This window comes from Dipteris shenzhenensis, chromosome 19 (assembly GCF_047967505.1).
Source record: "Dipteris shenzhenensis isolate YYH24624 ecotype China chromosome 19, Dip_SZ_1.0, whole genome shotgun sequence".
Classification (NCBI taxonomy): Eukaryota; Viridiplantae; Streptophyta; class Polypodiopsida; order Gleicheniales; family Dipteridaceae; genus Dipteris; species Dipteris shenzhenensis.
In genome coordinates, this window is record NC_141614.1 from 3,089,357 (window position 1) to 3,117,194 (window position 27,838).

Consider the following 27,838-nt stretch of genomic DNA (forward strand, 5'->3'; position numbering starts at 1 on the left):
ACTCAATATCGTTGGCCCACACTAGAAAAAGAACTTTATGCTGTAGTGTATGCCCTTAAGGTTTGGAGACACTACCTGTATGGTTCAAAGTTTCTTGTATTGACTGATCATCATTCAATTAAGTATGTGTGTGATAGATCGGAATTGAGGGGACGGAAAGCTAGATGGGCAGAATTAATGCAAGATTTTGATTTTGAAATACGTTATCGTAAGGGTTCGTTGAATAGTGTGGCGGGGCTATACGCAACTGATAGTCATTTCAGTTCTTATTGGCAGAGAGTCCAAGATGGGAGCTCCATGGTTGACCAGGACTCAGGGATTGTGCCACCTACGGTACAGGCGGCGGGAGGTCAGTGGATGATTAGGAACGGCTTGCTGTTCCGGAATGAAAAGATTTGTGTGCCAGATGTTCTGGACCTTAAATCCAAGATTCTATGGGAGTGTCATAATGCTTCTAGTGCTGGACATCCGGATATACATCGGACTCTGTCTCTTGTGAAGCATACCTTTTATTGGCCTAAGATGCGTGCATTTATTGAGAACTATGTAGTAAGGTTGCCAAGTTTGTCAGGTTACTAAGGCAGAACGCCTTAGAAGCGCAGGGTTATTACAACCATTACAGATTCCAAGTAATAAATGGGAAAGTATTTCCATGGATTTTATTACTGGTTTGCCTCGTATGCGCAAGGGTCATGACTCCATTTGGGTCATAGTCGACCGTTTGACAAAAATGGCTAGATTCTTACCTACTAGAACAACTATTTCCGCTGTTCAGCTGGCTCACGAGTTTGTGGACCACTTGTTTAAGCTGTATGGTTTGCCATCTGACATAGTCTGTGACAGGGACTCAAAGTTTACAAGTAACTTTTGGACACTTGTTTTTGACAAGTTAGAAACTACTCTAAGTATGAGTTCCTCGGATCATGCACAATTCGACGGCAGTACAGAGAAGGTTAACCAGTTGGTTGAAGACATGCTTCGGGCATATGTATCTAAGAGACAGTCTTCATGGGAGGATTATCTACCTATGATCGAATTTGCTTATAACAGTACAAAGCATTCTAGTACTGATTACAGTCCTTTTATGGTTATGTACGGGTTTCAACCTAAGTCACCAGTTATGGTTGGATTAAAAGGAATTCAAAATGATGCTGCTAAGAACTTCTTGCTAGACATGCAGGAAATGTTGCAGTTTGCCAAGGAGTCTATTAGAAGTGCCCAAGATCGGGTCACATTTTATGCTAATAGACATCATTCACCTAGAGAGTTCTCTGAAGGAACGATGGTATATTTGCGAATTCCTAAGGAATCCAAGAGCCTAACTACTGGTTTGGTTCCGAAATTATCCCCCAGATACTGTGGTCCGTTCAAGGTCATTAAAAGAATTGGACCAGTTGCATATCGACTAGAATTGCCTCTTGATGTTAAAGTACATCCAGTCTTTCATGTCAGTAGACTGAAAGAAGTCTTGGATGCGGATGATCAACTTGTTTCTTCTCACGAGATAATAGAAGTTACAGATTTGACTTTTATTCCACACGAACCTGAGTGTATTCTTGAGTTTCGTGACAGACAGATTCGTAATCGATCTATCACGGAATACAAGATCAAGTGGAAGGATCGTGTTGAGGAGGATGCAACATGGGAGATATTACAAAACCTCCAGAGAACATTTCCGAGTTTTTTAGCGAACTCAAGAGTGAGTTCTTAGAGGAGGGGGAGTATGTCATGTGCATGGATTGGTATCTGACGTGTACTGGGTACACAAGACTAGCTCAGGTAGCCTGGGGAGGCTTAGAGCTAGGCAAGCTTGATTCTCGGGTTGAGTGGCAAGGGTACGAACCAATTTGGGGTCTTCGCTATTTTTGGCGCTTGGGGCCTAAGTCTATAAAAGGGGCCCAGAGGGTTCAATTCTCAGTGAGCCGATGGGAGCAAGTTTCGTTCCCAGGTGCTAGGTCTGATCCTGGATTGAGTCGCGGATGCGCGCTTGCATCTTAGCGTAGCCCAAGGCCCAGTGGCAGATCCCAGGCTTCACAGCGCCACCTGGTGGTATGGGACACCAGGTTGGTTTGGATCTGATTGGGAGTTCGTGCCAGTAGCTCAGCTCGTGGCTCGGAGGGGACATCTCCTGATTCGGGATCACATCCCGTAGATGTCATGGTTGGGTGGTGAGCAGCATGCTCAGTTTCTCACGTTGTGTGTGTTCTTGTGTTTGTTTGCAGATCAGAGGTTTCAGGAGTGTTGGGACGTGTCATCTATGGTACTCATAACACATAGGGACGTTGGGACTTTTACGACACACAACACCTAGTACAAATAAGACTTTAGCATGCATGAGACTTAGGGAACCTGCAACACCCAAGATAGGACTAGACAATTGAAACATGACTCCTAACATAAATACTTAATCACCAATTTACAACATTATGAAAAACAAAATGGCGACACAGATAAATGAAGTGGCAATAGAGGTGTCTAGGGCTGTACGAGAGCTATACAATTGCTGTATATGCCTACACAAAATAAGTACCGACGGGTGATGTGGCACAAACAGCATATCACAGAACTGATTTGTTGGAGTGAATCAATTGGAGAAGATCATTAAGTAAACAATTTGGATTGGCTGGCATTGCATGGCTAGACTGACAGCAAAGTTTGTACTGCAGCTATGTTGCTAGCCTTATCCACTTGCTCAATATTTGCCATTGCCTTCCACAGCCTTCATTGCTTATACCTAGATGAATCCAGGAACATTCCCTAACTCATCCTCTAAAAACACAACATAGTGCAGTTTCAATCTCACGATAGTCACTCATAAGATTAAAAACCATAAACTCCATCACGCATAGCAGGGACTAGCTACTATGGCATCCCCACTGATGTCATCAGCGCCCAACAATGGGTGTAGACCATAGAAAAGTATGCTCTCACACATACTTGAGCATCCATTTATCCAAGTCTTCGTACTAAGTTTCTGTCGGCACTCCAGAGGTGAAGGGCAAACTCAGCCATGATGAAGGCTAGCACTAAAGGAGAAGGCTAATCAAAAAGTAGTTCAAATCTCTATGTGTATTTGTTATTGCTTGCTTGTGTTGTCATAGGATAAGGAATAAGTGGAAAGTACTTGGGAAGTCGTTGACATTCCTTTTGAGAAGAGATGAACCTCTCAACCCAACACAATCTGATGCCACAATACAGCCTCCACTTGAAAGTGTAGACCACAAGACACACTGTTGCATTTTGACAATGGTAGAGGTAGGCTTAAGGACAGAGAAGAAATTTCAGTCCCTTTCACGTTATATCTGAACCAAAAGCGAATGACCAAGCAGCTGCAATTATGGAAAATAAGGATTTTGCATTAGATATAATGATGTACAAGTTCCTACACCCAAAGGAACCAGAGAAGCCATGGAAATGAATAGATGTATATGCACATCTTATTTCTATTCATGCACACCTTATTTCTATTCATGCACGTCCCACAACATTACATCCCCTTGGACGTCCATCTTGGATATCACTCTAGACAAAAATTTAATGCCTCTAGAGCATTTCAAATCATCCCCTTTAATCTATGCTTGGGAAACTTCGTCTCTACACACATCATCTTGATTTTTTAAACAGAAAGTTGATGGGATTAATACCATATACCTAGATGAATCCAGGAACATTCCCAAACTCATCCTCTAAAAACACAACATAGTGCAGTTTCAATCTCACGAGAGTCACTCATAAGATTGAAAACCATAAACTACATCACGCATAGCAAGGACTAGCTACTATGACATCCCCACTGATGTCATCAGCGCCCAACAGTGGGTGTAGACCATAGTATAAAAGTATGCTCTCACACATACAAATCCACACACCCACACATACTTGAGCATCCATTTATACAAAGTCTTCGTACTGAGTTTCTGTCAGCACTCTGGAGGTGAAGGGCAAACTCAAGCATGACGAAGGCTCGCACTAAAGGAGAAGGTTAATCAAAAAGTAGTCCAAATCTCTTCATTCAAGCTACAACTGCTTGTGAAGTCTAAACGATTTCATTTTCGTCTCTCCCAAATGAGCATCTAAATCTAAATCTATACTCAATACCCCGATGCATCACCAAACCCAATCGATTCCAAATTGAATGGGTCTCACTTACCATTAAAATGAATATCACCAAAGCATGTCACAATGATGGTCCTTTTCAAACAGCATGCTTGATTGCATTTTCAAGCAAACTACCTGAATCTCTTATCACCTAAAAGATCAAAATGGGGGCTGCCTCATATAGGCATTTAGGGCAGACTGGCCAACCCCTGGTCGGCTGGTCAATGACGACTGTTGACCTGGTTGGCTGGTCAAAACCAACCTCGGTCAAAAGACAACATTGACAGAAAAAGCCAACACATTGACTAAGGACTTTTTTATCAAAAAGTCAACTCTGTGTTGTTTACCAGCACTGTCTTCCAAGGCTACCTCGCAGTATTTGATGGTGCTGCAGCCTCTATGCAGCAAGCCACAGATTGAGGGTGCCCGTGGCATCCCCTTCTGCACTAGAATATCACAAAGGCCTCCCAATATGGTGGAAGGAGGTTTTTGACTATGGTATACATGGCTCGAGAATCCTGATCTGATGGAACTAAATTACTGATTCATGAATCCTGAGCTGATGGTACTGAATCCCAAGCTCCTCCAATGACTTTCTAGTAAGGATACTTGCTGCAGGGTGATGATCCAGGAAGATGTTCAATGCAATGCACCTCCGGTCGTTTTGATAATAGGGACAGAGGTAGACTCGTCGTGAGAAAAACATCCTGGTTCTGCTGTAGTACTACTTCCTGGAATGGGGGTCCTAACTGAGTCCTCTGACTACTAAAACCAAAGGTCGAGGCGGAATATCCCTAAGCCAAGAGATGAACTTGGACCCATATGTCAGAAGTGCAGCGGTGCGGAGCGACGATGGAGAGAAAACAGCAAACACTCGCAAGAGAAAACAAGAGAACAAGAGAGACAGCACAGCATCTCGGGAAAAACCTCCTCAACTGCTGGAGAAAGACCCTCCACTAGTCGCTGCACAAGTGTGCACTGAGATGAGAAAACAAGGGAGGGAGGGGGCCCTATTTATAGGGTCACCCCCAACCGCAACCAACTGACTAAGGGGGAGGGTAGGTAGCCCACTAGGGGGGGCGACCCAGCCTGTACAAACCAGGGCACCTACCAGGCGCACACGTGCGGCCTGGTGGCATCCCCCAAGGCAGGCTGTACACGCCCCCTTGTGTGCCTCTAGCAGGCCTGGAACAGACCAGCAAACCCCCGCACATCTCCGCACAGCTCCCGACAGTTGGAGGCCCCTCCGTAACCTCGAAACAGGGGCAGACAGCCATGCCTAGGGCTCAGGAACACGTAGACATCCATGGTGAACCCCCTCTGCCTCTCTGGGGCGGGCAAACCCACAAACAAGGCCCTCACTCTTCCTCACATGGGCGGGCTGACCCACAACCAAGGCCCTCACTCAAGGAGACAGGAGATGAACTCTAGCACCCCCTCTCAGCTCTTGGATCATGAATCATCCGGAGAGCTGGAATGATCGCTAAGCAGCTGGCTGCTGCGCCAAGGCTTGGTGAAGAGGTCCACCTTGTTGTCCTCCGTCTTGCAATACATCAACTAGATTACGTCGTCACGAACTTTCTCCCGGACATAGTGGTACTATATGCTTGGTACGAGCATGAAACACCAGATTCTTGGCCAGAGCAATACAACTCTGATTGTCACTGTGAATAACTGTCATGGCTGTCTGTGAAAACCCAATCTCTCTAAGCAAGCGACAGAGCCAAACTGCCTCACAAGTAGCAGAACATGCAGGACGATACTCTGCCTCAATAGCGACTATCAGTTGCCTCTTACTGCTCCAAGTGATGGATGCCAAGCCGAGAGTCAAACAGTACCCAGTGGTGGAACGGCAAGGGTCGAATCACCTCCCCAGTCAGAGTCACTCCAAACTAAAAGTTGGATCCTGGAATGATGTCTGGACTGATAGAACAACCCGCGATTGCGAGACCCCTGAAGATACTGAAGAATTCAAAGACCAGCATCCCAATGAGTCTTCTTAGGTCTGCATGAAAGAGCTCACAAGACCAACGGAGTAACATAGATCTAGTTTGGTATTGAGGAGCCAAATCAAAGATCCAATCAACTTAAAATACTTGCTGGCATCCACGGGATCACTGGGATCATACTTGGTCAACTTGATACTGGGGTCCACGGGTGAGGAAATGGCACGACAGTCGGACATCTGAAACACCTCCAAAAGCTCCAACATATGACGTTTCCGTGACACAAAGTAACCCTCGAATCCCTGTGAATCTTCCAGACCCAGGAAGAAGTGGAGAAGACCAAGATCTGTCATCTCAAAGGCCTGAGAGAGAGCTGCCTTGGTCTCGGCAATATGGGCGGTATGACTTCCTATAATGAACAGATCATCAACATACAAGATGATGAGGGAAAGAAGTTTTCCTTGACAGTAAATGTACAGGTTGGGATCATCCCGAGATCGGCGAAAATGCTTGCGAACAAACATAGTTGCCAGGAGTTTCTGAAACGGGAGGTTTCAAACAGGTTTCATACGTTTGAAACCGGTTTCAAAAAATGAATGAAACGGGTTTCATTCGGAATGTGAAAATATGTGCATTTATACCTAGGGTACGCATCATGCCATATACAAAAATGTGCAAATAAAGATTGTAAGTGACTCCATAGTGCAGCCATGATACAAAAAACATACATATCAAGTATGAGCACCATACATACTGAATCCTAATCATACAAAAAGCTAGAGTCATCAATGATCATACATACTAGAGTACTCAATGATCATCATCACACATACATACTAAATGATCATACATACTGAATCCTGATCATACTGATCATACATACTTCACTACTGATCATAAAAAAAACTAGAATCATCAATGATCTTCCCAAGACCTCCATGGACCATGAAGGTAAAATGGTCAAACTACAAATGGAATCCAAAGATATGAATCCTCCTAGTACTGTCTATCAATAATTGGGGCTGTATGAAACAGGTTTCATATGTATGAAACGTGTAAACGTTTCATACGGGTTTCATACTTGTATGAAACGCGTTTCATATGCAACTATGCGAACAAAGAACTCGTCAATCTTCTGATTCCAAGCTCAAGGAGCCTACTTAAGTCCATACAAAAGCTTTCTCGAGCCTATAAACCATTCCTTCAATCTTGGAAAACCCAGGCGGTTGCCCCATATAGATCTCTTCCTTCAAATCACTATTGAGAAATGCAGATTTAACATCCATCTGATAGATGGGCCATTGGTCATGAGCTGCAACTGCTAGGACTGCACGAAGAGTGGCCATCCTAGCAGTAGGAGCAAACGTGTCATCATAATCAATCCCAGCACGCTGAGAGTATCCTTAGGCCACAAGTCCGGCTTTGTGCTTATCCACAGTGCCATCAGAGGAATACTTGGTCTTGTAGAACCATTTGACACCAATAACGAAACGTCGGTGCGGGCGAGGTACTAACTCCCAAGTGCCATTCCACTCAATAAAATCCAACTCCAGTTCCATGGCCTGCTTCCAGTGGGGCTGAGAGAGGGCATCCCGAACATTCAAAGACTCTGTGTCTTTGAGAATACGGGACATCAAGAAATAGTTAACCTGAAGTGGAACCACCTCCAAAACCTTTTCCTTATTGCGATGGGATGGCCGGGGTCCACCATCCTCCTCTCGAGGCCATGAGGAAGGAATATCTGTGACACCTGAATCACGAAGTGTCTCAATCAACCAACGAGGTACCTCTTGAGAACTTGACCCGAAACAATCCCCGGAGAGGTGGGGAATCATCTAGATCACTGTCAAGGTCACTCTCGGGAGAAGACTCAAGAACTGCCGGAGCAGGGGGTACAGAGGGCACAAATTCATCACTACTATCATCGTCCTCGGGTGCTGGAAGAAGGGGTGGGAGTATGATCAATGACGGAAGATGGAAGCTGCTCATCAAAAATAACATCCTTGCTGAAAATAATCTCCTTAATGGAAGGGTCATACAGTCAATGCCTGTAAATTGGGAATTATATCCGTCTAAGTGGACTTTACATCTAGCTTCCCCCCTACTTCTTGGGAATGTGGACAAAGGCATCACATCCAAATATGTGGATATAGGAAATGTCAGGCTTCTTGCCAAAATAGGCTTCAAAAGGAGTGACCTTGGGGACAGCAAACATCGGAGAGCGATTCAAGATGTGAACTACCGTGGCAGTGGCTTCAACCCAAAGGAATCGAGGAACTTCCAGATGAGTAAGCATGGACCAAGACATCTCTACCACGGTATGACTCTTGAGTTCAACAACGCCTGCTTCAGAAGCTATGGCGATGTTGGTCACACAAAATTCCTCAAATGGATTAACTTGCAATCCTGCTTCTTGTAGCCTTGCACATGAATATGAAGCACCGGTCCTCCTTGGCATAGGTCACTTGTGTCACTGCATCCAAGTACCCGACATAGCCGTTGTTATCCATCATCATCCAGCTCTTCTGCTGCTACCCATTTCCACCATATCCTCACATGGAGTCCTGGGACTTCTACCAAGATTGTGTGGTGGCGAGGCACGGGAAGCGGACCCTTCCCACCGGTATTGGACTTCTCACTAGTACTCATGGTCTCCTTTCCGGATCTTGTTCTATACCATACAACAATGGGTTGTCCCTGAACTACACCTCCCTATCTCAGGAAAGAAAACATGAAGCTGTCATACCAATGTGGCATGGAGAAAGCCTAACTACTCACAATAATTGAACTGAGATGACTGAATATCTGTCTGCCCAATGGAGCTAAATACAATGAAATAATATAAACTGTATGAAGGGAACAAACCCTCACTACAAAAGGAAAAGGAACAATACTATATAGAGGGGGAAAACCTAAGGTCTCCTACTGTCTGCTGATGTACCGATTTGAATCAACTAAGGGAACACTGCTCCAAACTCTCCTATCCTAATCCTAGCCTGTAGAACTACTATTGGCTGAGGGTCTAGCTCTGAAGGTGGATGAAGAATGAGTCCCATGCCTTATATAGTCTTTTAGGGCAAAACACATGACCCCTAGTCAGCTGGTCAACGCAGACCGTTGACTTGGTTGACTGGTCAAAACCAAAGTTGACCAAATTGGTCAAAAGTCAACATTGAGCAAAAAAGTTGACGCGTTGAACCAAAAGGTCAGCTCTATGTTTTCTACCTTTGCTGTCTTCTGAGATTGCCTGGCAGTATTTGATAGCGCTGCAGCTTGTAGGCAACATGCTGTAGGTTGTGGATACCCATGACATGCATAATCCAAATCCTAGCGTCTCACTTGATAAAACTAGAAAGCTAACAAAGAACACTTGCTAAGCCTCAATGGGAAACTATGGAAGAAAAGGAATTCTAACATTTGCTAAGCCTCATTGGGAAACTATGGAAGAAAAGGAATTCTATATCATCCCCATAAAGACATACACAAGGACTAATACCAGCCAAAGTTTTTACCAGCCAATAAAACTTCTTCTCCAATTCCCGTCATTTTCCAATGAGTAGCATATCAATTGGAGCTACCACCCACTTCAAAACTTTATGATTTGTTTCATGTCTCTTTATAAAACCACGTGGGTTAGAATGTGTAAACCTTTTCTATGCTTCCACCTATGGATGAGGAGGGTCACATCCTCTTATAACAAAGCAAATCATGGCTCCCAAGCATCACATCATTTGTAACAAAGCTACATAGAGCATCTCTCATATGGAAGGTCCTACCTATGGCAGCCCGAGAGCAATGTGCAAAAGCACCACCGCCTCTCAAGACTGATGAGTGTTACCTTAAGACTCTCCTTACATATAGCCACCACATGTAAGTTTTAGAGCCAAATTTTGGGAAGGGATAGCTATAAAGACGAGAAAATTATGCAAGTTATTGGGATTACCATGTTTGGGAGAATACGAGAGAGCACTCTAAAAGTCACAACCCTATCCCCTTGATACTAATGTATTGATTGACTCCTCATCTACGTCAAGCACCTACCACTCATGGAGAAAGAAGACATGAGTTTCTAGTTCCGCCAAACCGAAACTTCCTCAGGATATCAAAGGACGAATTGGTCATCACACCAACATACTTGGAGGACACACGCGTCTCACATTCGTTGAGGATTGCCATCGGATAGATGAGAGTCTCATCCCATAAGCTGGGGATAGAAGCAGGTAGAGTTGCTAGCATACCGAGGGCACAGCGGATATGCAAACTTTGCACACTAGGGGAGTTGGAGAAGGAGGATGCACAACATACTAAGAGATTTAAGGGCGGTACCACTACCTACCAAGAGGAACTTGGCTTTGGACCACTCTCTCACTTGATCCACTTAGAGGAACGGTCTGTGTCGGTCTTCATCTGATGGAGATATGTCTTTTGAGACAGATCAAACAGCCTGCACCGACAGTCCTACCTGAGTCAGATATAGATGCAGCCCGGAGACATGTCACATATTTATATGCCTTTGAATCGGCCCCAAGACATAGTGGAGTGGAGGAGGAGATTGATGATATGAGGGCAAAGAGGGCCAGCAGGAGGAGATGACATGGAGTGGGAGAGCAGAGAGTGGCTAGACCACACATCATGGAGGTCCGGCCTATCACAGCCTTCTCCGAGGTGAGTGCCATACTCGAGGGGTCACTCTTGACATGGCTCACCGGATACACAAGTCTCAAAAACCACGCCCTCCCCCGCCATTGCGCGAGACGACACGACAAACGCAATTCTGAGATATACTCACATCTCACAGGAGAGCCACAATGGCACCAGGATATGCCTTTTGAGTATTTTGAGTATTTGTGTATTATTTCTGAGTTATGATTTTTTTTGAGTTTTTCTTAGCACTTAGCAACCCCCTCGCTTCAGCCCATAGCGGCTTGTATGAGTCACCCTGTGATTGTACTTTGTCTCATAGACCCGCGAGGCCTCCCGAAGACGTTAATACATCTTTCTCTCTCTCTCTCTCTCTCTCTCTCCCCAAAACCCAAACTTTTGAAGTGATACCTTTGGTGGAGAAACAGGAACATGATGAGTAAGTATTTCCTTTTTTCCTTGAACCACGGGCAGAATACAAGTAAGGAAAAGAGCCTAAGGAGATGCCATGCCTTTGACTGCATTATGGTTTTCTACTTTACAATGCACATCTAGGGGCAGGAGGGTGGAGACCATATCCATAGAGTACAATATGGAGATGGATGAAACAAACCCTCTATAGATAGGACGTGAATGTAAACAAAGGGCAGACCCAAGGATCAAGCAATAACTAGATGGCCTTGGAGCACGAAAATGCTGCATATTAAAACAATGAGCTGAGTGTGCCAACTAATCAGAAATTCAACGGTGAGCACTTTAGGAGAAGAAATATATGTGCAATATTCAATTCTCCAATTTCAAAATCGAAGGGAAGAAACAAAACAACTGAGAGAGAGAGAGAGAGAGAGAGAGAGAGAGAGAGAGAAACCAAACCCAAAAATTTAAACAAACAAACAAAGCTAAAAGTTTAAAAGAGAACTACTTGGCAAATCTGTGTTTATGATCTCATCAGTACTCAGGCATAAGCTGCCATCTTAGCTAACATTTGCCGTCCCAAAAAATAGCCCCACACACAAAAGCTTAGAAGAGATAACACACAGCAAGATCTGATTACCTAGTTACGTGATAATGACTAGGTAGCAACGTACTTTGCAGATTTAGGCATTCATACAACTTTACAAACATCATATGGTACCAACCTGTCAGCCAACTTTGCAGAACCCTCTTCGAAAAGTTCTTCAACAATGCCTGCTTCTCCTGGCTTGTTAGGTGGTAATGCTGTCTCTCTGGATCTCCTTCCAAAGAAAAACAATTTGAACTTACTTTGTTTCTTGATCACAGGAGGTGGAACAGGGATATAATTGTCTGGTGGCATTAGGTCTACAACAAGACATGTTGTGTCATCTCGAAGGCCTCTAGTCCTTAGAGCTTCCTGCAATGAACAAACACGTACTTATGCCCAATTTTAAGAGCAAAGACACAATGACAGAATAGATTCTCCTTTCAGAATACATTTTAAAAAGCACCATCAACATACATGTAATGCAGCCCCTTCCTGAGAAAAAGATAAGCACAAGATCTTGAGGTGCCCAAGCAACAGAAAGAAAAGTGAAGGACTGCAATCACACCTTCACAACTTGCCTCGCAGCAAGTTCTGCCGGCAAGCCTCTGCAGCATTTGGCAGCCTTTTCACAAGTCAATGCATCCCATACGCCATCGGACGCAATTATCAACCTCCCCCCTGCTTTTGAAAGCTATTCATAAACCAACCTAAGGCTTAGTATCTTTAAGTGGATTGTGCAGCCAAGAAACCTTAGATTGACTAGTGTCACCCACTTCAAAATCAACTTTCAAAACATGAAGGGAAAACCTTCTTAATCATAGCTTGGAATGACATGCTTTACTTAAACTCATGTTTCATAACAACTATCTAGTCTAGCGCATCTAGAAGTCTTTCATGCGATCAAAGATATACTTTATCTGTGCCCGCTCCCCCCCTCCCCCAAAAAAGGAAACATGGAAAAAACCATCTCACCTTGATCTGTTTCACATGAGGTATCGGTACAATAAATTCTCCCACATCCAGGTCACCAATAGACCTCGAGAGGCAAAGTCCTCCAGGCCAGCACCGTAAAGGACCAATCTGCAGGAAGATCCACCATTTCCAAAACAAAGGCATGAGACATGCAAGGAGAACCTGTCATTTTATGATGCCTTCAAACTTCCCTAAAATTATTCAGAATACAGCAAACGTTAAAATGATATTGATCATTTGGTTTGACATCCTAAGTTAACAGCATACCAAATCCTACAAATCAAGACCTTTCCAAAAAAAAAGGAAAAACTGGAAAGAACAACATACTGAAGCAGGCGACAATGGAAAAAAGAATTTCTTTAGACAAAAAACAGCATACCAAATCCTACAAATCAGGACGTTTCAAAAAACAAGGCAAAACTGGAAAGAACAAAACAGAAATGAAAAACAGATTTTTTTTAAGACAATCTCACTAGTAACCAAAAATAAGCAAGACTCCAAAGGCTACAGGAAAAGTCAAAAACCCATCACTCCATCATGCATCATAATCTTGATTATTAGTCTCTGTTCAGTTCATCAAAGCTAGAAATGGTTGTGGAAAGCCTTGCCTGGACATAGAAATGTGGTTGATAGCACAAGGCACCATTAAAAATAAGAGTTATCACTGTCATAGCAACGGTGAAACTGAAGAAAGAAAGACTTGAGGATAGACCATCTAAAATGATCATCTCTAAATTCTGAAAATTATTTATATTTGATCTTGACAAGACATAGAATTTAGTTTGCACTCTGGAAAGACGAAAGAAAGGCTCAAACATCAATAGGCCTAAATGAGGAATTTGAATTTAGATTTCCATGTGCAGATTTTTAGATGTCACAACAACATTTGGAACAATGCCTTCCTTTGCAGTTTATTCATCGGCAAATCCTCAATTACTTATCATCCTTCAATGTCTATACCCCTGGATTGTCAGTATAGCCTAGTATCGACATATCCTCTGACAACTCTCAAGACGACTTCTATCGCATGTTTTCTGTGGCTTAAACCCATTCTAGGAGTCAATCTCCATCAAAGCAGCACCTGCGGCAGTCACGTATACCTGCAAGACCATGGTGCTAACACAGTTAGAGAACAATAAAATGATCATTCCACCTCTAGGAGGTAGAAATATGCCCATGGACTTATACTAGGGGTGAGAAGTATGCCCTTAGACTTAAACAACTCCTACCAAAAACACCCCATGAAATTGGCATCACAGTCACTCACAATCTCCTGTGGCAATCCATGTAATTTCAAGACATTTCCCATAGATTGGGAAGAATCATGGAGACTCAATATTGAATTTGGTGGGTTTATGAGCCTATCAACAATCACACGTAGACCCATGATAAAGTCCATGGATATGTGTGTCCATTTACCTTCTGGAATAGGTAGAGGTTGGAGCAGACCAACTAAGCTGAGGTTTAATTCTCTGTTTTGCTGGCATGGCTTACAGCACTGCACATAATTGTACACATCCTTCCAAAGCCCCTTCCAATAAAAACTCTGCTTCACTGTTCCATAGCTCTTGTATAACCTTGTGTAATGCAGCTTTTGCAACACCAGTAGCTTAACCTTGAGTTATCAGTAAGGAAAATCATGTCTTGGAATCAAATCAGCCCATTACTAACTTGTAATGGGGATGATCGAGGTGGTTAGGGTCCTGCAAATCCTGAAATAAAGTTGCAGCTGCTGGATCTGATAGGTATTCCTTTTGAATTCCATGGATCCAATCCTAATAGATTTGTGTAATAGAGGACAAAGTGCATGCGCACTTCCTAGAGAGTGAATCAGCCGCTAGATTGTCCTTCTCCACCTTGTATTCAATGTTGAAATCATAATTTTCAAAATGGAAAGCCACCTTCTCAGTTTGGGAGATAGGTTGGACTAGGATAAGAAATAACAAAGGGTTCTATAACGAGTCCTTACCTTAAAATGACTCCCATAAAGGTAGTGACGTCATTTCGTGATAGCATGCAATATGGCTAGCATTGCCTGGAGGTCAGCTCCTTGTCATCAAGATTCTGGCTCTCATAGGCTCTTACACCATGGTTTTGTTTTAGCACTGCCCCAAGGCTTCAATGGTACATCGTTGAGAGAAATCTGGGAACACAAGGCTGGGAGCTGAGGTCAAAGCATCCTTCAGGTCCTGGAAACTCTTCTCTACGGTGGCTGTCCATAAAAAAAACAACCTCCTTGAGCTGATCAGAGAGGGGCGCTGCTATTTTTGCGAAGTGTTTAATGGGCTACTTGTTTTGAGTGGATTTGGTGGGTGGATCATCAAATCTTGTTCCGATCCGACTTTCCATTGGGGAGAACGGGGGGTCTCTTTTCCTCATGGTTTAAGGGTCTTAAGGGTCTATTCGCATGGGGAAGTCACCCCGTTCCCTGTCCAAGGACCAAAATTTTCAGAGAAAGCCCTTACCTCAGGGACTCCAAAATCCAAGGTTTGCAAGATTCAGAAATATGTTCCTAAAAAAACCGTGGTTTTCAAGCGGTCTTCCGTCGAGGGCTTCAATAGATCTTGGCTTTGCAACAAGGGCCCGCCAAAACGACTGGTTCACATACGGATCTGCAGGCCTCCACATCCTTGTCCGTCCAGGGATGTGCCGTGCCCCTTCTTTCGTTCAGCCCTTCCTGCACGTGTCCTTGTACGGCTCTCTTCTGCACCATTTTTTGTGCGAGCTTTCCCTACATATCGCCTCCTTATACGGCTCCCTCCCGTGCACTCTTGTTCCACGTTGCATTGGCCCTCTTTCCTGCTCGCTTCTTCTCTTTCTCTTCCTATCCTGATAGTGGAATTTCGCCGCTCTGATACCAAATGTGAAGAACCAAACTTCTCAAGAATTTGAATGTGTGCAATGCATGTAGAAATTGGATGCCAATTCGCCTCCAATGGGGAAGAGCGCCCATGTGAGAGTACTTGTTTCTCTTTTGGACCTACATGCAAGGTGGGAGAGAGATAGCGGATGAATGCAAGGTAAATAGAGAATGGCACGTGAGATTCACAATGAAAGGGTGATACCCTTTCATTAATGTCCCTTGATATCACTCAAGTTTCATCTTTCCATTTACACCTACTCTTATCCTATGGCCCATGCATCTACCATTCAATGCACCTTAATGCACCCTTCCCTTCCTATTGCCCCTAGGACCTAGACACGTGTGCACATCTTTATTAGCACTGCCTCTCCTAGAGAGAGTATTTTAGGATTGAGTTGAGTGGGAGTTTTGTGATTATTCTTAAGTTTTTTAGGAATTTTTATTAGGAATTTCTAAAATTCTTAACCTCTACTTTTAGATGGTTGTTGGCTTTTCAGCTTTTAGCAACTTGTGTGTGGCTGTTGGCTTTTCAGCTTTTAGCGTGTGTGTGCTTTTTACCCCCCTCCAACATGGCTATAAATCAATTCAGGGGCTTCACATGCTTGAGCTCTCCCTAGATCGATTGCCTTAGCTTCCTCCAACTACAAGTCTTCAAGTCACTTCAAGCTTTCCGATCGCTCATCTAGGTCTTGCGTGTTCGTTTGTGAGGAAGGCGCTAAAGCCGATTCGCCTGTTAAATTGATGAAGCTGTTGCCTCAAAAAAAAAATTGCTATCCAAAAAGCAGTTTACCAAAAAAGCAAATTCGCATTTAAAAAAATCCCTTTTTTTGTTGAAAGGACTTTATGCCAGCCAAACGGGCTTTATGTCTACCAAACAGGCTTTATGCCTGCCGATGAAGAGATTTTCTTCTACTGAATCTGTTTATGAAAATAAAGCTAAAAAAACCCCAGAAAGTTGACATGAAAACTTTGCAAGCATCATTCGTAAAACCTTCAAGAAAAAATAACGTCGATTTACCTTTTAGTTTTTAATTATAGTTTTTTTAATAAAAAATCCAATGGCTTTGCAGTCAGTGTGAGAGCATGCAGATAACTATAGAACCTTAGCAAAGCCTAATGGATCTTGCAAGCCCTCAAAGCGTTTCTTTTTATTCTTGCTAAACAATCGACAGTGTCTAAAAACCCGCAAGTTGGAGCCAAGTGCTTTCGTGCATACATGCACCCTTGTTAATAAAACAATTGTCACATGTCCAAATTTGATGCCGTCAAAAGCAATGGATCCAGCTTTACTAGTTATATGTACTAAGATGATTCACCGCCACGACAAATCGGTCTGTGTCCATCATAAATACAAATAGGTGTATAATATATAATAATGTTTTAATGTCTACTAATCACCATTAGTGATTTCTCTTGTCATGACAAAGAATCCTTAGCCTTGTGATCTGCCGATCCATTGGAATGAAAGCTTTCCTATGAGAGGACATGAAACCCACTGGATCAGCTTCAAAATGGTTCATCATCAGAATCAGAGTCTATTACAACCTCCATGGGTCTTTTTCCCTCTTGGATTTGGCTTCTTCTTAATTATAGATCTATATGAATCCAAGAACATGCCCAAACTCATCCTCTAAAAACACAACATAGTGCAGTTTCAATCTCCAATAGTCACTCGTAAGGTTGAAAACCATAAACTCCATCACGCATAGTAGGGACTGGCTACTATGACATCCCCACTGACGTCATCAACGCCCAACACTGGGTGTAGACCGTAGTATAAACATATGCTCTCACCCACACAAATCCACACACCACACATACTTGAGCATCCATTTATACAAAGTCTTCATACTAAGTTTCTATCAGCACTCCGGAGGTGAAGGGCAGACTCAGCCATGACAAAGGCTCCATGGGTCTTTTTCCCTCTTGAATTTGACTTCTCTTCAATTGATCAAACCATTGAAGAGAGATTTTGCAATCTCTGGTCCATCCTCTGATTATTCAGCCTCATTTCATTAGTTAAGTCCTTGAATATTTGGATCATTGGTCCCATGCAATTCTGAATCAATTGCTCTGGAAAAAGTTGAGACTGACCATTGTTGGTTCCGGTAGGAGCTGAATCATTGCCTTCACGATCCACCCTACGAAGAGAAGTCTCAGCCTGCTCCCCACCAATTGATCCTAATCCCCCACTGCAGTAACAGCAGCCCTTGATAAATTTCAATTTCATCCCTATCCATTCCAGCATCTGAGTCATTAAGTACCTGCGTTCTAGGATGATTTGCAGATTTCCTAGTTGGCATTGTAAAAGCAGAAAGCCCAGATCTGCGCCAAATCTTGAAATTTTCTCCAATCCAATGCAGATTCAGAAGAGCATAGGCAGAGGATAGAATAGGGGAAACCCAAGTTGCTTGAAAACAGCAGAGATCAGAAATTGCCATTTTCATCCGGCGGAAAATGAATTTTGCCCTAAGGTCAAATCAATACAAGTCCAAATGCCATGATACTTGGTAGATCTGTAGGGAAAATGCGATTGAGATTATCCAATCAAATTAAGATTTGGAGCATTGCTTCAAAGCAAACATAAGATCTACAGTTGCACCAGGCAGAAGGGGAAATCTACAGTTGCACCAGGCAGAAGGGGAAATTGAACCAATGAACAGGGAAAGTCAATTCCGATTGCCAAGATCCTTGGTACATCCCTTTTAGATGGAACTGCGATTCGAGTTATCCAGTCAGAATATAATTTTGAGCATTACTTCATCAGATCGAAGCAATTTCATGATTTCTCCTGCGTCAGCTTCTAGGGCCAAAATGCAGATCCAAACCAAAAATTTCACAATGATTTGATAGGGCTTTGAATCAGAAAGCCATTACGATGCAGAATATCCATTCAGCTTGAGCAAGTACTCAGCTGCGGTTAGAATCACATTAATGAAAGTTGAATGATCAATGGTATGTACAAATAAAGTGCAGCAGCCTGTTTATAGTTCCAGAACTGCCTGCAAATTAGAAGATTGCCTATGTAATAATCTCCAGGTGTCACGTGGCAACAACACAGCAGCCTACTAAAATAACTACTAGAAGACTGCGAGCTAGCTAACTAAATAGCATACTAGCTAGCCCCTTTGTTACACAAAAAGACCTACAAGACCAATATCTAAAATACATCTTGCTTATACAGCCCATAACAAGGAACTACAGGTGTCTCGTACACCTATATGATATACAATGAAAGAAGACTACGAAAAAGATTTTGTAGTAGTATACATCTCAGAGATGGAGGAAACTAGGCTATCAGCTACTGGGGTCCCTAATGTCGGTGAGCACATCAAATATTTGCATCTGTCAACCCCCGCTGCCCATGTACTCTACAAGGGAGCCTAAGACAAAGGATAAGCACAATTAGAGTGACTAGGATAGGACATTTACTTTTTGGCCATGTCTTTGTCCTTGTACCAATCTAGCGCACATGGATGTCAAGCTCAAGGTCATGTGTCCAACATTGTCCTATAAGTGGCTCTTCTCCTATTTCAAAGAAGTTTAGGACCCGCTTTTATCTATGCTCCTAGCCATGTGCTGATCTCGTAGCATGCACATAAGATGTGAACCTTTGATACAAAGAAGGCATTATCATTGTTCATCCGGCTTTCGGGTAGTCGATGATACCACACATATCCTAAAATCCCCACTCAGAGGGGTGAGGGTACCTCCTACACAAGTCTCATAATCACATGCTCATCTAATTCTAGCTCTTGTAGATCGCAAAGGGCACAAAGTATCAACCACCGTGTGGCCTCAATCTCATGTCTAGTCTCAAAATGCAACCAATGGATAAGCTCTCGAGCTGGCTCATGGATATCTACACTCCATGTGAGATGCATTTGTAGATATCTTAGTGATCCAATGAATCCCTCCTTGGTCAAAAGAAGGAACCATTCCCATCTTACTGGAATGTGATTGAGTCAAGACACCCAAGCCTATCAAATGTAAACATGCCACTAGCCATCCCTATGACCCTGTGACCTTCTATAGTATGAAACAAAGAGTAAGCGCATCAAGAGAGTACTGGTAGACAAGTAGATGATCATTGCACGTGGCTCTAGTACAAAACCATCTAGTAGCATGCAAATACCAACACCTCTCATCTCCCTATGTTGCAAGCTCCATGAATGATGAAAGGACTCTCCATGGTAATCTTTGTTTACCCGCCTCGGTGATGTAATACTCTCCAAATCTATCTAGATAAGTAATGATCTAAAAGCAGATAGCTCATTGTAGGTCATGGGGCAAAATCTATGAGCATGATTTTACCCACCTTGGTCGCACCATACTCTCTAGCATATCAGCTTCTCTAGTATGCCCTACATCCCTCTCTTGCCATTGACTACTATAGCAAGTATTGTGTGTCGATTTTCAGGGGAAAAACATAGCTTGCTTTTATAAACAACCTTTACTACAAGCTTTGATTTTCTCAACTATAGAAAGTAAAGGAATAACTAAGCCCGTGCAACTGATAACATTTGCTACCACAATCCCCTTGCTATACCATTCTATCATATAGCCAAAGTTGACCCCAATGCATCTAGCATGGATCAGTATAGGCTGTACAATTGTTGACACTATACTATGTTTTGTGTTTTTTAGGAGAGTGTGTGTGTGTGTGTGTGCGTGTGTGTGTGTGTGTGTTTGTGTATAATGTATATATATGTTTGTGTGTGTGTGTGTGTGTGTGTGTGTGTGTGTGTGACACAGAAATCAAAAGCAAAGAAAAACTATTTCCAGGCATGACTGAGGAAGATCTCCTTGATGGCAAGCATCATAGATAGATTGCTTGCCATCAAGGAGATCTTCCTCAGTCATGCCTGGAAATAGTTTTTCTTTGCTTTTGATTTCCTGTTGAGGCTCTCTGCTTTTTTGAGACCCTCATGTAAATTTTGCTGATAATATAATCATGGATTTACCAAAAAAAAAAAGTGTGTGTGTGACACAGACAAGCTTATGGATTGGCAATTGCAACCCTCTGCCACATGCTCTCATCATGTTCCTCTGCCTGCCTTGACCTCCATCAAAGCCTACAGGTTTCTTCAGCCTGCTCCATGGATTCAGCAATATGCTAATACTTTGTGGCATATCAGAAAGCCCCTCTCATGGTGGCGGAAGAATCTCCGAATATTATGGAAGTGTAAAATGCCTTTGAAACAAAGACTTTTTCTTTAGAGATGCATGACAGGCACATTGTCAATGGGAGTCACACTTGCCAAACGTCGCATTGCACCATCCACATGTTTAAGATGTCAGGCTCCTTCAGAGACTGTCCCTTATTTGCTTTGGCACTGCCCGTGTTCTAGGAACCTCCTTGGGAGAATTTCAGATCATCTTCGGCTCCGTTTCCCAAGTCACAGATTTGGGAAACATTTTTGGCTATTTGGCAGATTAATGAGGTCCATGTCTCAATACTCACTATTTCTCTCTTGGGTGAGATATTGGGCTCTTTGGACAATCTGGAGTGAGCATAATTTGGCATACTTGGGTCGGCAAATTCACAAGTCATATGAATCTTTCCGAGCCTCATTGCGGCAATCCTTATATGATGCCTGCCATGAGGGTGATATAGATGCTTCTTGCATAGAGCTTTTCTTTTTATGTTTCTAATCTTTGGGATACTCTCCATTTTGGAGACTTCCCATCTTGTAAATTTATGAGCATATAAATACAGCACTGGATATTACTTAAAAAAAAGTGTGTGTGTGTGTGTGTGTGTGTGTGGAGAGAGAGAGAGAGAGAGAGAGAGAGAGAGAGAGAGAGATGCATCGAGGAACATGCCCAAACTCATCCTAAAAAAATACAACACAGTGTGCAGTTTCCATCTCGTGATAGTCACTCATAAGGTTGAAAACCATATACTTCATCACGCACAGACATCATCAGCACCCAACAGTGGGTGTAGACCATAGTAAACATATGCTCTTACACATACCCCCACACATACTTGAGCATCTATTTATTATACAAAGGTCTTCATACTTAGTTTCTGTTGGCACTCCAGCGGTGAAGGGCAGACTCAGCATGACAAAGGCTAACATACATACATACACACCTATATATACGTACACACACACACACACACACTTTTTTTTTTGTAAAAGAAATTTTGCATTAAGGAATATTTACATTCATAGCTGTCCCAAAATGGGACAGCTACTACTATAACTAAAAACAGTAATAAAAAACTTCCAACTAGGCGTGAGGAAGGTCTCCAAAGGAATGAGAATCCTATAAAGACCAAAGCAAAGAAGCTCGAAAGTATGGGAAGACATTCACTGAAGAATGCTCATACAATCGAATGATACGAGCACGATACGACGACGAAAGAACCCAATAGTGACACTGGGAGAAGAAATGATCATACTCCGTGATAGAAGCATATCTTCCAAAGAACCAAAACTTCTTCCCAAAGGACGTGGATGGAAAATGAGCTCGAAGTCCTGTCATCAATCGGAAAAGAGAAATCACGTGCAAAAGGACAGGTACACACACATACATGCATGCATACATATATAGAGATATATAGCTATACATATATATAGATAGACATGCATCCATACATATGTATGTCTATACATACATATGCACATACGTATGTCTATACATACCTATGTACATACGTATGTATTTTTGGATGTGGGCCTTTCAGAGCATTGCTTTTACCTGTCATACGAGGCATGGAACGAAATTATGTGCATTGACCGCCCATCAACTAGTCAACAATATAGAAAGTTAAAGGCCCTTATGAAAACTAGGAGGTGTGACTACCTTCAAGAGGCTCAACCTTCCATCTTGAAGAAAATGAAATATCAAGGACAAAATCATCCTCTCATACCATATGAACCACGGTTAAATCAAAGCAACACTCCCAAATAAAATAAACACTGCATGCGAAAATTATAAGCATATACCAATATATAGTACTTTGGAGTGAGGATTTCTACAAACCAAGCAAGAATCAAGAATCCAGCGTAAACAGCACTCCAGTGACATACACTAAGCTAACAGACCGGTGTAAGGTTGGATACATTATGTAATACCAGGTACATCCAATAAAGATATGTAAAATGGTTCAGATTTTGATCACAAAGACCATCTTCACCTTTTGCAAGCATACTAAAAAAGCATTTTACCTCAGCACCACCAGCAATGCTAAGCCTCCCAACTTCACCTCCACTACCTGTTACACGCTCCCGTCTGAAAGTTTTGAAAAACTGTGAGTTGATCATAACTCTAAGCATTCAGTCAAAACAGCTTAAAACGCGGAGTTCATTTGCAAACTTTCAAAAGCGTTACAAAAAGAGCAGTGTATCATTACTGACATACAGTCTATATCATACTTACTCTTCGGCGTTCTCTTCTAGTCTGTGATCCACTGTCAATACTGATATCACACCTCCTTGAGGATCGAGTATACAACGTGAATCCCCAACTGATGCAACAGTGACAGTCCATCTGTCAACCACGACAAATGTGACTGTTGTGCCTGATGTTTGTCCTGAAATGCCATGCAAACCTTTCAGCATAACTTACCACTGCTTAAGCCTGGGAGCTACTAAACCTACAAAGCTGCTCTTTGAAAAGTTACTAAGATGAGGCTACATACAGACCTTTCTGCTGAAAATCTTTATCTGTCTTGACAAATCCTGCCACCAGTGCTCGTGGCAGTGCAGCTAGCCATTCATCTCTACTCAGAGTAGGAGGAAGAGCACTCAAAACATCATGCAGCAAATTCTCTTTGGCATAAACTGCAGCCGACACTCCATTGTGCCCATCCAGGACCTGAGAGAAACAAATTTTTGAAGGTCATAAACCAGCTGATGGCCCAAAGCCTTATCTAGAAGCACATTAATAAAATAGGAGGCTGCAGGGAGGAAGAGGTAAGAGAAGGAAAGAGCGAGTCGGGGACGCACAGTTGTTTTTTTTTTTTTTTTGGGGGGGGGGGGGGGGGGGGTGTGGGGGCAGTTTTGCAAAAGTCCTAGACACATCTGCTTAATCACTTCAAATTCCACACCACTAGAAAGTAACCCAATCACTGCAAGCGACCGAACATTTCTAGATTTGAAATTCTCTACCATAATTGTTTAGCAGGTGTATCTCTGTGTCTCCTCAGCATTTCTTTTTTTTGCAAAGAACCTCCTCAGCATTTCTGTCTGGCCTGGCTTAACTCAACAATTACTACACCCAGTGGGAGACATTCCTCCTTGGAAAGTACTTTGACCATCACCATCTAGACCAGATGACACTCACTAACGTACTAGAGTACTTTAAAAGCACAACACAGCTCATTATCAGACCAATTCTATGAAAATATATAACATCAAAACAACAGACAAATGCAGTTAATGCTTCGATCACAAATCCCTAGATCAAGCCCAGCTCACTATATTTAATGTATATACATCACTGATTTAGAACCCTGCCCAAACTCATTTTCTACAACACCTTACTATATAAGTCCACATGTATGTAGGCTGAAGGTACAAAACTCTGCTCACATGTACAGCCAAGCTATGCCATAAACCTATGAGGGCAAGATGCCTTTAAATGCTGTTGGTACTCTCTCCTCCTGTATGCCTGGGAGGTTTCTGTGGAAGTAAAAAGTGACAGTCCACTCAGCACTGGCTCTCAAGTTCAATCAAGTGGTTTTGGGGCCCATAAGCACACATAAGGGGGTGTGACCATCACGTGGGAGTCTATTCTCTGTCCCAAACCAGTCCATGGGATTTTACATGATTTGAAGCGCCTAAAAGAGGATGGCATGAAGAATGGCACCAACTACCTATCCTCATGAGCAATTGCCACAGAACATCTGGTTAAAATCAAGTTTTTTAAAAATGTAGATGCAGGCTTGAATGACCAGGGTAAGAAGAAAGTCAGGAAGGTATTGATATACAAGGAGGTTGAAGTGTCCACTGTGCTGAAAACATGGACAAAGATTGGGCAATCTATCCCACATAACTTCGTGGCAAGATGGCAAGCTGAGCAATCCAAGGTGTCCTTGAGAAATTTCCCCAGGCAGGGCAGTCCCCGAGCTGCCTGCTCGGCATTTGGAGCTTGGAATACAACGGTGCATAGCCACGATACTATGATTGGGAATGCTCCCAAAGACGTATAGACACGGACTACAATTTCGGTTCAAATCAACCATCGTCCACGAGTTAGTGAATAACAAAAATTTCTTATAAAATGTGTACAGGCCCTAAAATCTAAACAATTCACTTTATCTACGTGTACATGAGCGATTTACTAGAATTTGTTTGGTAAAACAGGAATCCAACGCCTCTTAACCTAAAGGCTATGAGCCTCTTTTTATCATACCCATATCAACTAAAAGAATTGGTGGCACAATGCACTTCGGGCATTGAATTACTTGCTCCGGTGCTTCCGGTAATTTTTAACCTCGTCCAGTTCCCTCTCAGGGAAATTTTCCCCATATATTGCATCCCACTACAAATGGGGTGGTTAAAAGCATTCATAAAACGCTTTGTCGCCTTTATACCTGATAGTATCTCTCTCAATTATAAAAAACATCATCCTCTTCCCCGGGTTGGAAAAGGGGCTGTGGAACCATGCTTGGAGTCGATCGAGAAAAAACGCATCGGGGTGAGCAGAAGCAGGCAAGGACGTTAGCCGCAATTTGCTTAGTTAGATCTGAACAATACAAGTTAGTCACATAGTAAAAAAGCGTAAGCTGCAGATCACTTACCATATCCTAAAGTTATTTGCACACCCACAGGACCATACTCTCCCAGCCAATACGTGACTCTACACTACAGCTCGCTAACATGCCCACTTTCATCGTATTATCCTCACTAAAGCATTTTAAAATTCAGAGCAAACACTGCTTCGTTCTGGGCAAGGAAAGCTGCTTTTAGGCGTACCGCAAACACTGCAAAGGTGGATGATCCGTCACCGGAGACTCTCTGACAATCTGTCTTTACCAAAGTGTAGTCCTCTCCTTTTTTGGGTTGAGATGCTTGACCGTAACGGATGACGGGAGTTTCCGCTTTGTCACTTTCAAACTCCATTTTCAACAACGACGCCAGAGGTACCATATTTTCCCCTCCAGTGTGCACAACACTACCCCGTGGCCTCGTTTTCTGACCCTGTTGCGACCCCATTGACTTGGGATGAGACACTTACGAGAACAGAAAAACGCTCCCAAAGCCTCTAACAACCATTGCACTTGCTGATAAGTGATTTCTGCAGCGTCGTGCGGTTCAACGAAGGACGTCCGGGTTACGCTTGCCCGAATAAGCAAAGATCCTCGCAATAAACCCTGGCTAGCCTCCTTCTAAACCCCTCACGCATCGCATCCGCGATCTCGAGCAAGGTCGCGGAGGAGGGCAAAATGTGTGACAGAAGAGCAGCAAGGGTAAAGAGCAGATTTGAAAAATAGGCTTATCGGAGAGGAGGCGCGCGTAAATTGGGCGAAGTGGGAGAGCAGAAAGCTTGGCAGGACGGCAGGTACACTCAGAGCCTCGGAGAATTTGACCTGGCGTTGCCTTAAACAGGCATGTGGAGGAATATATCTCTGCATTTTATTTTATATCTTTAACACTATCCTTACTTCTTGGGGCCTACTACAAAAACTCTCACACTCAATGTCGGGGGTGGGTGGGATTCGGGCATGACACTTCTTCTTTTACCCTCTCATACCTTCCTCTCTACCTGCCTCATGCCTTGCTCTCATCACCATGCCATCTGCAACAATGGCCGCAACATTGTCATCTTACATTCTATGGGTGCATCATTGGCATCAACTCTAAAATGTTGGACTAGGCAAGTCAAATGTCGTACACACAACAAGAAAGGTCAAATATTCAACTACAGAACTATGGCCCATTTAGGTGGGCTACCAATGTGTCACCTAAAGGTCCCTAGGAATAGAGTGCTAAGAGTGACCAAAGTGGTGGTGTGGTTGTGCAATGTTTCATAAAGGATGCCAAAGGAATGTTAGGTGAAGACAAGTCATGCAAAATATTGGGTTTGGATACTGGGTCTCAGGCTCTAGAGGTGTTCGATGATGTGTGAGGAATGTTTGCTTAGGAGGGAGTCTAAAGTATTTGTGTAGACCAAAGTGGGTAATAACCCTATCACCAAACTTACAAGTTGACATTCCGTAAGTCTGTGCACACAAACATGGGATGTTAAGAACACAAATTTGGGAAGAGTGGAGTTTACAAAATATACTTTTGCAACATCATTACTTGTACATCTCGTATGTGATCCACGAAGGCTCCTTATCAAGCATTCAAATTTTGTAAAAGCACGAAGTACAATTCTTGAAGTGAATGTGAATGAAGCATTGAAAACCATTATCATACAACACCATGTGCTCGCTCAAATTGGCAATATTCACACATCTTTATATCAATAGACCAAGAGAACCATGTTGATTGTTGCAAAAAAGGAAAGAGACGCATGGTAATAATAGCAAGAAAAAGATATAGTGTAGCTAAGGTTTTGTTTACTTCAATAGCCTTTATTGGTTGGAGTCTATAGCAAAGGGGAACCCGGCTTGCATTTACTTCGTAAGAGGTTGGCGTCTATAACAGACTACAAGGGTTAGAATAAGACGAAGTTTTGACTTTCCAAAGACACACCGAGTTTGTGCATTGGCTAGTGAGGTGATTATATCAAATCATAACAAGAAATTGATCTTGCTTCTAAAAAACAAAGGGAGGAAGATCTATCAAATATCCAGAAGATCAGATGATTCATCCTCATATAAATTCGATCACATTCTGAGCTACACAAATAAAATTTTATTATAGTCTTGATGCAATATGACAATGCTACAAGAAAGGTGACAAGATAAGCTAGGTTTATGGCTTTGGCTTGCATCAATAAATGCAATGGAACATGATTCATTTATCTGAAGTGACTTTTCCTTATCGTTAGCTTATTGGATAGGGCAATATTCAACCATTCTTTTATAAAATTGCCTCCAAGCAACTAGGCCACAAATAAGAATGAGAGATTGGGTCTCTATTTTTTGCTGGGCTGACCCCCCACTTTTCGGCTTTTTGGGGAACACAAAAAAAAAAAAGAATGAGAGACTAAGCAACCACTTACGTAGCAATATGTATACCTTGTAGCCAATATGTCCATATGTTTTTTTGGAAATTTTTGCCACACATGACAAAACAATCATGCCACCATTTAACATATAATCCCTTACTTTAGCCTGAAATATTTGGGACTTGGCATTCAATCTCACAATTTGTATAGAATTGTATGCCTCTATTGCCTTATCTTTAT

At 42.7% G+C, this 27,838-nt stretch overlaps 1 protein-coding gene across 1 annotated transcript in view; it reads right to left on the reverse strand.

The window, feature by feature from the left end:
- LOC147889937 (putative protein phosphatase 2C 5) overlaps positions 1–26,099 on the reverse strand; it is a 32,661-nt gene extending 6,562 nt beyond the window's left edge. The window contains exons 1-7 of the mRNA XM_087390455.1: positions 25,456–26,099; positions 23,182–23,353; positions 22,916–23,069; positions 22,705–22,768; positions 12,661–12,768; positions 12,254–12,379; positions 11,825–12,057 (exon numbers count right to left, since the gene is read on the reverse strand). Of these exons, the coding sequence (XP_087246581.1) occupies positions 11,825–12,057; positions 12,254–12,379; positions 12,661–12,768; positions 22,705–22,768; positions 22,916–23,069; positions 23,182–23,353; positions 25,456–25,695 (1,097 nt within the window). The 5' untranslated portion in view covers positions 25,696–26,099. The remainder of the gene's footprint in view (positions 1–11,824; positions 12,058–12,253; positions 12,380–12,660; positions 12,769–22,704; positions 22,769–22,915; positions 23,070–23,181; positions 23,354–25,455) is intronic.
- Between the last annotated feature and the right edge of the window lie 1,739 nt (positions 26,100–27,838).